We start from the raw sequence: 12,582 nt of genomic DNA on the forward strand, positions 1-12,582 counted from the left end.
CCAAGAGTGCCAGCTACTCCCCCCATGTCCAGATGCCTTGTCTTCCCAGATACCAGAAGAGGGGGGGTTCTCAGGTGACGTGATGTGGTTCGCCAGTGCCTACTCTAGTGAAGAACTACATTCTCATTCTCAAGGAGAAGCTCATGGAAGGGCGGACTTCTATCACAGGTTCACATTTTCTTCTTCTTCCTCTTTTTTTTTTTTTTTTCCAATTTCCCTAGTGCAACTGACGTCAAGTAATAATGAAGATTTTTATTTTTCCTTGAGTTGCATGAAGGCTACGAAGTTGAAACAGGCGAGTCCTGGGTGTGAAAGCTTTAATTTATCTACCTCATTTATTTTTTTATATGTTAGTAGCCATAGTCTTTATTTTCCTATTTTATGACCGCTGAAGTATTCCCAGGCCCTGTCTTAAACCTAAGAGTTGACGTATTGGTGGGAACAGCCAGACATTCACAATGTCTTTGTGATTCCTTTTTTAAATCCCCTTTTCGTGCATGTGATAATGTAGAGCAGATGCGGAGAGGCTGCTCTAGTGGTTGAATGAGGAAGGAGAAAGAAGGACCCTCTGTTTGGGTGGCCCTTGTTGAAACGTGGATCGAGACTGTTACCCAAAGTTTTGTCTTAGTTATTGCACCTGGCTTTAGGATCCAAAAAAAGAAAAAGAAAAAAAATATATGTTTTTGCCAAGTTGTGCCTTTCCTTCTGGAATTGTAAGTGAACACAGTCATAGCGCCTGTTTACACTGTGACGCGGTATTGTTACGGAGAACACCCCAGTGGCTCTCACTGCTGAGCTCACAGTGCCTAGTGAATGTGTGACCAATGGAGAAACCCCTGTAGGACCTGCTGATGCTGTTTGTCTGTTGCAAAATAAACTTTGAATGTTTTTTTTTCCACTTACCAGGTGTGTATTGTTTTCTGATAGTTTCAGTTCCAAACCTGAGAACTTGACCATCATTTTCAGTTGTCTTGTGACCTTCTGTTTCCTAAAGATACACATCTGGTTACATCCACACTGGACCTGCTTCCCGGGCATACATGAGACCTTTCTACCTGCGGTTTTTAACCTCACTGCCACTTCTTCTTCATCTTCTTCTTTTTCTTTTTTTGAGGAATGGAACCAGGTGTGGTGGTGCACACCAATAATCCCAGCACTTCTGGAGGATGGCACAGGAGTTCAAGGCCAGCCTCAGCAAATTATTTATTTTATTTTTTTTTTAGTTATAGGTGGACGCAATGCCTTTATTTTATGTATTTATTTTTATGTGGTGCTGAGGAACGAACCCAGGGCCTTGCACATGCTAGGCGAGCGCTCTACCACTGATCCACAACCCCAGTTTCAGCAGTTCAGCTCAGCAACTTAGTGAGACTCTTATCTCAATAAATTAAAAGGGTGGGTGATGTGGCTCAGTGGTAAAGCACCCCTAGGTTCAATCCCAGTACAAAAAAAAAAAAAAAGGATTGCGCTGAGAGTCACACAGGAGGGAGGATTTAGTGCAAGGGAAGGTTCTCACAGTGGTGGAGAATTCCCAGTCATGTTTTTAGATGTCTTCCCAAAATCCAACCCATTTCTGGCTAATTCTTTTAAAATATCTGAAATCCCTACGTGACTCCGTGGCTAGATGCTCTGGGCAGAACAGCTTGCTTCCTGGGATCTCAGGTTACCTTGCATGCAAAGCAGATCTGACACTGGGTGCATGGAGTTAGAGACTGTAAGAACTGTTTAGAATTTGCTCCAGCTCTGGATCAAATGGATATCTCTGGTACTGATGGGGGAGGCCACAGGTTAGAAGGCTGCTGGCAGTGGACACCACCTTTACCTTAAATGTGGTCCAAGCTTATGAACATCCATTTCCTGGCATATCTCGCTGTCTCCTGATGGTTGACTTTAAAAATACAAAATTGAATGGCCAAGCAGGGTGGCGCATGCCTGTAATCCCAGTGTCATGGGAGGCTGATAGGGGAGGATCGTGAGCAGCTTCAGCAACAGTGAGACACTAATCAACTCAGGGAGACCTTGTCTCTAAATAAAATTCAAAATAGGGGCTGGTGATGTGGCTTGGTGGTTGAGTGTCCCGGAGTTCAATCCCTGGTACCAGAATAAATAAATAAATAAAGCAAAAAAAATCTCAGGGGCCAGGCATGGTGGGAGGCTGAGGCAGGAGAATTGCAAGTATAGGGAGGTCCTAAGAGGTTTAGCAAGACCTGCTAAAAAAAAGAAAAGGGAGGGAGATGGAATGTGGTTAGGTGGTTAAACAACCCTGGGTTCAATCCCCAGTAACCACTACAGAAACAAAAGCAGCAGCATCAGGGGTGTAGCTCAGTGGTAAAGCATTCAAGTTCAGGCAACTAGGAATATTGATTTGAATTTAAAACCGGGCAAAACATGGACTGTAGCCACAGGGCAGATAATGAGCTATATTAGGGGGGACTTCATTTGCATTGCTATAAACAATCATTTGCATTACTATCAATTTTCTGCAACTTACATAGTTGCAAAATAGCTCAAAGGTGGTGAAGGGCACTGCTAACCTTGAGGAGTCCTTGTCATCAGCTCCTTGTCACCTTTCAAGGTCGTTTACAGCTCCTCCAAGAAGCAGGGTTTGTTTCTTAATAACTCTCTCGCACCTGGAACATTCTAAGACCTGAGTGATGGCCTCTTCTGTTGGTTTTCTCCTGGTGCTGACTCAGCATGCAAAAGGCCCAGGATTCCATCCCCAGCACCACACACACACACACACACACACACACACACACACGCACACAGTTTCCTGGCTCTATATGTTGATTGTAGAAAGCTGTTAACCTAAGGTGTTATTAGTGAGGTGGTGGACAGGATTACCAAGTGTTCAGAGACAAAGGTTTAAAGATTCTTTAACATCACCTATGGCTCCATGATTCTCAAGCCAGGGACAATTTTGCCCCCACCTGACGTTTTACAACATTTGAACACATTTGTGGTCATCACACTGGCACAGGGCTACCACTCGCATCGAGTCACACCTTTCCATGCAGGATGGTTCTCTAACAGAGACACTCAGCCCAATGTCAATGCTGCCAAGGCAGAGAAGCCACTCTGGGGAATACCTAGAGTGTCCATTCAGAGATAATTCATTCAGGCGGAAGATTCTAGGCTCCAGGAGGACCTCATGTCCTCTGTCCCCAGCCATGACTCCTTGCCAGCTCACCACCAAGCACTGCCTCCTTAAGGCAGATCCAAGCAGCCACCGGCCAGCATGGAGGTCTGTGAACTGAGGCTTTATAAGGTCAGAACGGAGAGTCTCAGGGATATTCTGGCCCATACCTGACATCATGGGGTATGTTGTGTGAAGTCTATGGACCAGTTTCTTTGGTTTCTGGAAAGCAAAATTCCCAGTCTTTTTTTTTTCTTTCTTTCTTTTTTTTTCTTTTTAAATTTTGAAACAGTTCTAGCTAAATTGCCCAGTCTTGTCTCAAAACTTGCGAATATCCTGCTTCAGTCTCCCGAGTAAACTGGGATAAGTGTGCACCACCTGCCTGGCTAGACTGGCTTATCTTTCAGAGACCTTTCCAGGAGTCTAGGAGTTAGACTTCTTGCACCCAGGGCCTGTTGGTTGGAGAAAGCTGTTATGCACCCCCCAAAGGGGAGCTGTCCCTAAGAAGACTGAACCATGAGGTGGGACCATGGGGCCAGGAAGAGACACTGTGTCCCTGGAGGCACACCCCTGTCTAACCTGCCTGTTCTGTCGCTGCACAGACCCTGCCCCTCTCCTTGGGTTGGAGGGATTCAGGACAAAAATGAGAACATCTAAGAAGCACGTAGTACAGTGCCTGCCACATGCTCAGTCCTTCCCCAAGGTCTGTTCTTAAGCTCCTACTGTTATTACCATGAACCATATTAAACTGTGTCATTAGATCACATAATGTACCACATTAAATACCTCCAGGAACTGCCCTGGAGGAACTCCTGGCCTTTTTCCTGCCTCATGGAACCATCTGGATCTTTCTCACAATGAGATAAAATGAAACAAAAGCCTTTAAAAGCCTTACTTCCACAGTGACATAAGCCTGTAATCCCAGCAGCTTGTGAAGCTGAGGCAGGAGGATTGCGAGTTCAAAGACAGCTTCAGCAACATTGAGGCACTAAGCAATTCAGACCCCATCTCTAAGAAAAATATAAAATAGGGCTGGGGATGTGGGCTTAGTGCTTGAGTGCTCCTGAATTCAATGCCCAATACCTGCCCCCCCCAAAAAAAAAATCCTGAGGCAGCCTTGCTGGAAGGTAGTATTTAAAAAATGCCTCCTCTCCTATTAAAAAGAATATCTGGAGAAGCAAAAGCAATAAAAAACCACCCATGATTTCCCCCTGTTTTTATATGCAGGTGTTACTACCTTTGGAGGGGCTTCATTGGGACTTTTTTGGTCTTTAAGATTTTTCTATTTAACAAAAAAAAAGTAAAGAAAGTTTCTATGTAGAAATTTTCTTTCGGGCTGGGGTTGTGGCTCAGTGGCTCAGCGCTCGCCTAGCACATGAGAGGCCCTGGGTTCGATTCTCAGCACCACATAAAATAAATAAATAAAACAAAGGTTTTGTGTCCAACTACAACTAAAAAATAAACATTAAAAAAAGAAAAGAAAATTTATTCCAAGAAAACATTATTGTGAAAGTAGTAATGTATGTTGACTAGAGAAAAAGTATATTGACAAAATGAAAAGAAAAAAGTTTCATCTGGATGTGCACACATACTAATGCAAAATGTTAATGAGAGAAACTGTGAATCAAGCCTGGGGTTGATTATGGAACATGTGACGGTCTCTTTACTGTCTGCTCTAGTTTTCTGTAAATTGAAGACTACTATGACCAAAAAACAAAAAACAAAAGACTATTAATTTTGTTTCAGAATCCATCTGGCCCATCCCAGCAGCACATGTTGGTAATCCCAGTGACTGAACTTTTTTTTTGGGAGGGGGGGGTACTGGGGATTGAATGCATGGATGCTTAACACTGAGTTACATCCCCAGCCCTTTTTTTTTTTTTTTTTTTTTTTGGTGTGTGTGTGTGTGTTTGGTGCTGGGGATTGAACCCAGGGTCTTGTGCATGTGAGGCAAACACTCTACCAACTGAGCTATTTTTTGTGGTGTTGGGAATTCAATCCAGGGCCTGTGCATTCGAGGAAAGCACTCTACCAAGTGAACTATATCCCCAGCCCCTTTCCCAGCCCTTTTATAAATTTTACATTCTATGTTGAGACAGCTGCTCTCTAAGTTGCTTAAGGCCTCACTAAGTTGCCCAGGCTGGCCTCAAACTTGTTGTTCTCCTGCTTCAGTTGCTTGCGTTGCTAGTATGACAGGCATATGCCAACTTGCCCAGCTAATTTCAGAGATCAGGAGCCTGTGTCAGAGGGACCATAAGTTTGAGGCCACCCTAGGCAACTTAGTGAGGTACAAACAAACAAACAAACAAATCTATCTGAACTATTTTATCCACCGATAACCATTGATAATACTGTGGCATTTATTCTTGGTTTGGGAGTAAACAATGTTCATCGCCATCATAGTAGCAGTCCTAACAGGTGACTTTTCCCACGCTCTCGTGGCCCTGAATCCTCCGACACTCTGTCGTGAGGAGCCTCACAGAGCTTCCTTTGTGCCAGGCACCCTCTTAACATGCATGATCCACTCATGCACTCCTTCTAAGGATCCTAGGAGGCTGTTACCATCACTCTCCCCATTTTAAGATCAGGAAGCCGAGGCCCTGCAGATCTCCTAACTTGCCTCAAGCTCCGAAGCTGGGAGGAGGTGGAAGTGACATTAGGACCCTCCATGAGGGGGCCATGCCTGGTTCCGCATATTTTAGAAAATAAGGCAGTTGGGAGAGTGGACACAGATTCCCCCTTAAGGACCAGAGGGAGACGGAATGTATTTGGAATCAGGATTAGTTAGTGGCGGGAAGTGTCATGAAAAGTGTGGGTCCTGCTTTCTGGAGCATAAAGACCTGGCTTTAAGCCCAGCCTGGCTGCTGGCTAACCCGTGGCTTTGTGCAGCCACTGAGCTTCTGTGTCCTCACTTGTGAAGTAGGTTGGATCATCCCCACTTGGATTACAGTTGGGGGAACATGGAACTCTGTGCAGCTTTTAGGTGCTTGATAAAAACAATAGCTCACGTTTATTGCATATATCAACTGGTTGCAGCTGATCTGAGGGTGGGGCTTGGAGGGGCTGGCCCAGGGAGATTTAGGGGGTGGCTGTGTGTTCTACATGTGGAGCATCCTTCTGGATGTAGGAGAGAGAGAGAACAGGAAGCACAGGCCTATTAGCCAAAGAATGCTATTTCCTCCTCAAAGTTACATGCAGGAGCTTCTAACGACCATTTCCTTCCTTTCCTTTTTTTTTTAATGGCAGCATTGGAGGATTGAACCCAGGGCCATCCCCAGCCCTGACATGCTTCCTTTCTTAAGCAACTTCTTTAGGACATAAGTCACACATCCCAAACTTAGTTGGGATCCTAATAGCTCCACATTTTTTTTTTCACACAGTGCCCCAGACAATGGGGTATTTGGTGGTTCCACCCTATACGGAGGCAAACATATTGAAAGCTGTCCACATCCAACATGAAATATAATTACGTGTAACTATTTGCTTTAAGCCGGGCTTGGTCACCGCATGCTCTGTAATCCCAGTGGTTGAGGAGGCTGAAGCAGGAAGATCCTAAGTTCAAAGCCAGCCTCAGCAATGGGGAGGTGCTAAGCAACTCAGTGAGACCCTGTCTCTAAATAAAATACAAAATAGGGCTGGGGATGTGGCTCAGTGGTTAAGTGCCCGTGAGTTCAATCCCTGGTACTCAAAATAAATAAATAAATAAATAAATAAAATAAAAAAATAAAAGTTTGCTTTAGTTTTAGATTGATTTATTATTATTACATTTTGAGGCTTTTTACATATTGACTTTTAACCTCCTTCCTCTTTCCCCAACTTTTTTTCTTGTGTTCACAAAACTTTATCAGCCCTTTGGAAATTTTGTGCAAATGTGGATGTGGAAGGGGTCAGGTGTGACTGTGAATCACAGGACACATGGTAGAGTCTGACTCCATGTCTGAGGACTGAGTGGGGGGCACATGTGTAAGTCCGAAGAGGTGGCTGGTGGAGTGAATGTGGGAATAGAGTGCGCCGTGTTCGGATGAATGAGGCAGTGTGTGCGGTTGTGAACTCCAGGAGTATAGGTGGAGAGTGAGGGTGTGGATCCAGACAGGGTGAATAAAGGGTGAGGGAGTCTGAAAAGCTGAGTGTGCCAAGGTGTATGTCCCCATGTGACTATGATTCTTGGGGGGCACACATGTGTGAGATGTAAGGTGTACGGACTAGGGTGACCAAAAGGGGGTGAGATGTAAGGTGTACGGACTAGGGTGACCAAAAGGGGGTGAGATGTGGTGGGTTGTGCCTGCGTGTACAGTGCGCGTAATTGAGGATATGGGGTGTTGCTGGGGGTTGAGTGTGGCAGGATGTGTGCATGTGTGAACATGACTGTGCCTGTGATGGGGTGAGTGTGGAAAGGTGCGCGTGTGACTGTGAATGCTGGAGATGGGTGGGCCTTGAGCAAGGCTGGCCGGTGGGTGGATGCTGGGGGTGCGGCGGCAAGGCGCGCGCGCGTACGGCGGGGCGTGGGCGGGGGGCGCGTGGCCGGGTGGGCGCGCGTGGGGGGCGCGCTGCGCGGGCCGGGGGCGGGGACACTGCGGCTGCCGCGGCGGCGCGGACACGGCCAGGCCGCCCCCCGTGGCAGTCGCGGCGCGGAGCAAGCGGGCGCAGCGCGGAGCTCGGGCTCATGGTGCGCCCGTGTCCGTCGGTCGGGCCGCGCGGGCGGCTCCGCGCGTGGCCCGGCGCTCGCGACCTCGCCCCTTCGCTGCGGGCCCGGCCCGCCCGCTGCCGCCGCCTCCTCCCCCGGGGCGGCGCGGCGCCGGCGGGCGGCGGCGCGGAGGCCGGACCGGGCGGCGGCCCAGGAGGCGCCGGGGGCGCGGCGGCCAAGGCGGGCGGCGCCGCCGACATGACGGACAACATCCCGCTGCAGCCGGTGCGCCAGAAGAAGCGGATGGACAGCAGGCCCCGCGCCGGGTGAGTGGGCCCGGCGGGCCGCCCCTCCTTTGTCCGTGCGCGCCTGGGAGCCCGGGTGCCGGCGCTCCGGCCGCCCGGGCCTGACAGGTTGGCTGCGCGCCGCGCCGGGCGCCATGAGCTGCGGCCGGGCCGGCCCGGGCGGTGGAAAGGGACCCTCTGAAGCCATCCCAGCCTGAGCCCATCCCTTTGGGCCCGAGCGCCTGGCTGCCTCGCTCCCTCGCCCACCTTCCTCTGGAAACCCTGGGAAGCCGGCGCGCCCAAGGCTGTTTACCGGCGTGCGGAATTAGAATCCTCCGAGCCTTTTCCTCGTTTATTGTTTCGAGATCACTCCCTGCAGTTGTAATCTCGACTGGGTCTGGAGGAAGGCTTGCTGGGCTCGGGGAACATTCCTCGCGAGCGCAGATATGCTTCCTTATGGGGGGGAGGGCGCGGCCTTCGCCGCGGGGTCCCCCATCAGCGCCTCCAGGTCGCAGTCAGTCATGGCTGCGCGGAGACCACCTGCCTCCCGACCTTAGGTGGGCCGGAACTGGCAGCTGCAACACGGTGGGAGGGGCTCCTGCTGGCCGATTGACGACACTGTCCCCGCAACCCTCCCCAGTTTTGGGGAAGGAGTCCCCTGATAGGGACAGGATTTGCCAAAGCCGTGCCCTTCCCGCAGGGGCGGACCGCGAGGGCAGTTTAGGTGTGGAGGAGGCGGGCCGGGCGGTGGAAAGGGACCCTCTGAAGCCATCCCAGCCTGATGGGTTTCCCTTCCTTAGAGCACGGGTTGCTACTTTGTGTCTTGCCGCTTTCCCGTGCAGTGGATGCAGGTGACCTGTTGAGGTTTTGAGGGGCTGTGGCATCGCCTGGAACAGACGCACCTGGGAATGAGGACTGGGGGAGCTCATAAAAATGCAGATTCCCTGGCTTCGCCCAGACGCACCAATCAGAGTTCCCGGGGGTGGGACCTGGAGATGTGCATTTTCACAGGCCGCGCAGGTGTGGGTGATGCCCATTGACGACTGAGAACGGCAGTGGGGCGGGGCCTGCGGCCTTAGGACCCGCCCTCTCTGGGACTTCTCTGTGGCAGCCACTTCTTGCAGCGTCAGTAGCTCGGAACCGAGACGCAGGAGTGCTGTGGGACGGGTGGCATCCTAGGGTGACTTCCCTCGGTGTCAGTGGAATTTTTAAAAATGTAGAAATATATAATATACATACACACGAGTATGAATTACAGGTATGATCCTATACACGTGTGTGTGTTCTGTTACCCGCCGCCGGATGGGCCCCGCCCCTGGCTCTCCCGAGTCTTCCGGTGAGGACGCCTGGCTGATGTTAGATTGGAGAAACAAGCTTGAGGTTAAGGGCTGCGCCCGGGGTGCAGGCGCGTGCCACCGCAGCGGCTTCTGTTCTGTGTTTTTTTCCCTTGGGATTTTGTGGTTCTGGGGATCAAACCGAAGACCTCCTGCCTGCTAGGCGAACTTTCTTCTGCTGAACTACATCCCCAGCCCCAGTTCTATATTTTAATTTTTACATTCACTTGCGCTCCAGGCCTGGAATTGCCAGTTTTGGAATTGATTTTTTTTTTTTTTTTGGAACTGATGTATTTTCTAAACAGTGATGTGGACTCAGATTCAAATCGTGTATCTGGAGTGCTATGCATTGCCCCCCTCCACTTTTTTTTTTTTTTTTGGTAGTGGTGGGGATTGAAGCCTGGGCCTGGAACATGCATAGCCCATCCACAGTAAATCTTTTAATGAATTAAAATGATAAGCAGACTCTAAAGCTGTGTCATGAACAATTACGAACCGCCTACTAAGTGCAGGATCTGTGCCAAGTGATTCCACCTGCCCATCAGGTGTGGATGCTCTAACTGTGTAATTTCCTGGGGGAACTTAAGGCCCATCCCAGACCCCCTTCTAACGGTTGACCCTCTGTGGCTATGGATTCAATAAACTGGTTGAAAAGATTTGGGTGGAAAAAACTACCTCTGTTCCAAACATGTACAGACTTTTTTTTTTACATTATTAACTACACAGTACAAAAAAACAATGACATACGGAGTAGCAGGTACATTGTATTAGGTGATCTAAGTCACCTAGAGATGATTTAGAGCACCGTGGAGGATGTGCCCTAGGTTCTATGCAAATACTACACCATTTTATATAAGGGACTTCAGCATCCTCAGATTTTGGTGTCTGAGGAGGTTCTGGAACCCACCCCCATGCTTACCGAGGGATGACTTATATGTTTTTTGAAAGCTTCCTCATTATTTTAATATGCAGTCATGGTTGAGAACCTCTGATTCAGTGCATAAGAGAAAAATGCAAGGAATTTTTAAATTAAAAAAAAATTTTTTTTAGTTACAGATGGACATAACATCTCTATTTTTATATGGTAGCTGAGGATCAAATCCAATGCCCCACGCATACTAGGCGAACACTCTACCTCTGAGCCACAACCCCAGCCCCACAAGGAATTATTCTTAATTGATAATAGAAATGTGCACTGCTCATGTGGAGGCCTGGAGGTTGTGCTGAACATAATTTTGTATTTAAAAAAGTAAGATTTCTGGTTGGAATTGGAATGGAGGGTAATATCCATTTTAGAGTTTGCCAGTTTGGGAACTGATTTTTTTGGAACTGATTTATTTTCTTCTTAAAATATATATATATATATTTTAAGAGAGAGTGAGAGAGAGAGGGGGATAGAGAGAGAGAGAATTTTTTAATGTTTATTTATTTTTTCTTAGTTCTCGGCGGACACAACATCTTTGTTGGTATGTGGTGCTGAGGATCGAACCTGGGCCGCACGCATGCCAGGCGAGAGTGCTACCGCTTGAGCCACATCCCCAGCCCCCAATATTTTTATTATTGATGGAATTTATTGATTTATTTGTTTTATGTGGTGCTGAGAATCGAACCCAGCGCCTCACACATACTAGGCAAGTGCTCTACCACTGATCTACAACCCCAGCCCAAGAACTGATTTATTTTCTATACAATGATCTGGATTCAGATTCAAATCATGTATCTGGAGTGCTATGCATTTGCATTTTTGTGTGTGTGTGTGGGGGGGTAGTGCTAGGGGATTAAAGCCAGGGCCTGGAGCATGCTAGGCCTGCAATCCACAGATATACACCCCTAGTTTAGTTATAATCTGCATTTTTGGAAAGTAGCAATGTCAATGTGGGAATCCTGGTGTTTGGAATACCTTGGGAACAAAGGCTTCCTGAATGTAACTGTGGGGGTGGGAGGGTGTGCTAAAGGAAGGAGAGACTCCTATGGGATGGTCAGCCTCTGCTGGGCACTTGAGATGAACGGCCTGTGTCCATCCCCACCAAAACAACATATTTTTGAGGTCAGTTTCCAGTTTCTTCATTTTGTAGACAAAGATGCAATGATATTAAATGTTCAAATGATCACAGAGTAATCAGTGAGGGGGGCATAAATGTGGATCCAATCTACTCATTTCACCTGATGTCCCTCATAATAAAGCCGTGGGGGGGCTGGCAGCAGTGGCCCACACCTGGGAGGCTGAGGCAAGAGCAAGTCTAAGGCCTGCCTAGCAATTAAGCAAGAGCCTGACTCAAAAACAAAAGGAAAAAAAAAGAAAGGGCTGGGGATGTGGCTCAGTGGCCAGGTGCCCTGGGTTCAATCCCTAGTCCCCAGACCAAAAGATAGAAAATGCTGTAGGGTGGGATTTAGGTGAAAAGTCAGAAAAAAGGTGCCATATGTCCCAGGGGACAGTGTTACTAACACTTCCCAAGATTTGCCTGTTGGCTGAGGCCTCTGGCCCCAATGTCCTTTCCTCCCATGAGAAAGGTTCCGCATCTGGGGACCGAGGACTGTCGAAATGGCTGAGTTGGGAAACAAGGTGCTTGTGCCACTCTGCTGGGAAGCATTTTATGACACTGCGACCTTTGCTTCTGGCGGTGTGGAGTCCCTCTGGGTGGAACACCAGGGACTGGGTGTCAGGTGCCTGGATTCGGGATTCAAGGAGCTGGGTTCCAGTTCAGGCTCTGCTCCTTACCAGCGGGGTGATCTTGGGAAGCCTGCTTCACCTCGGTGGGTCTGGGTCTTTCATCTGTTCAGTGGGAATAAATTGTACAATGGCAGGGTCGCTTTGATCCTTGGTGCACGTAGAGTTTGGAACATTAATGTTCAATTTGCCTTAGGTATTTACTGGGGCTGGTAGAATAATTGTGTGTGTGGGGGGGTGGTTTGCCTTTGGGGATCTCCAGGATTCTCTGTTAAGAGGAGGGCTTGCTTTTGATGGTAGGAAATTTAGAAATGTCACAACTTCATTGTTCTTTTCTGATCAAATTCAGGAAAATAAATAACTATGTCAAGTATTTCCTCCAAGTATGTGGAAGCCCTGTGCTACCTGGGAGCTGCGGTGAGCTCCGGCCGACCTGACACTTCACCTGGCCATGATAATTCCAGGTTTTGTGGCGAGGTCGGACAGGGATGCTTTGATGTTTGATGTACTTGCACTTGGGAGACGAGGAAGTCTGG

At 48.4% G+C, this 12,582-nt stretch overlaps 1 protein-coding gene across 1 annotated transcript in view; it reads left to right on the forward strand.

Annotated features, from left to right (window-relative positions):
- The first annotated feature begins 7,952 nt into the window (after window positions 1–7,952).
- Window positions 7,953–12,582, forward strand: part of Atp9a (ATPase phospholipid transporting 9A) — a 117,789-nt gene continuing 113,159 nt past the window's right edge. Inside the window, exon 1 of the mRNA XM_026390931.2 lies at window positions 7,953–8,086. Coding sequence (XP_026246716.1) covers window positions 8,019–8,086 — 68 coding nt within the window. The 5' untranslated portion in view covers window positions 7,953–8,018. The remainder of the gene's footprint in view (window positions 8,087–12,582) is intronic.

Source organism: Urocitellus parryii, chromosome 6 (assembly GCF_045843805.1).
Source record: "Urocitellus parryii isolate mUroPar1 chromosome 6, mUroPar1.hap1, whole genome shotgun sequence".
Classification (NCBI taxonomy): Eukaryota; Metazoa; Chordata; class Mammalia; order Rodentia; family Sciuridae; genus Urocitellus; species Urocitellus parryii.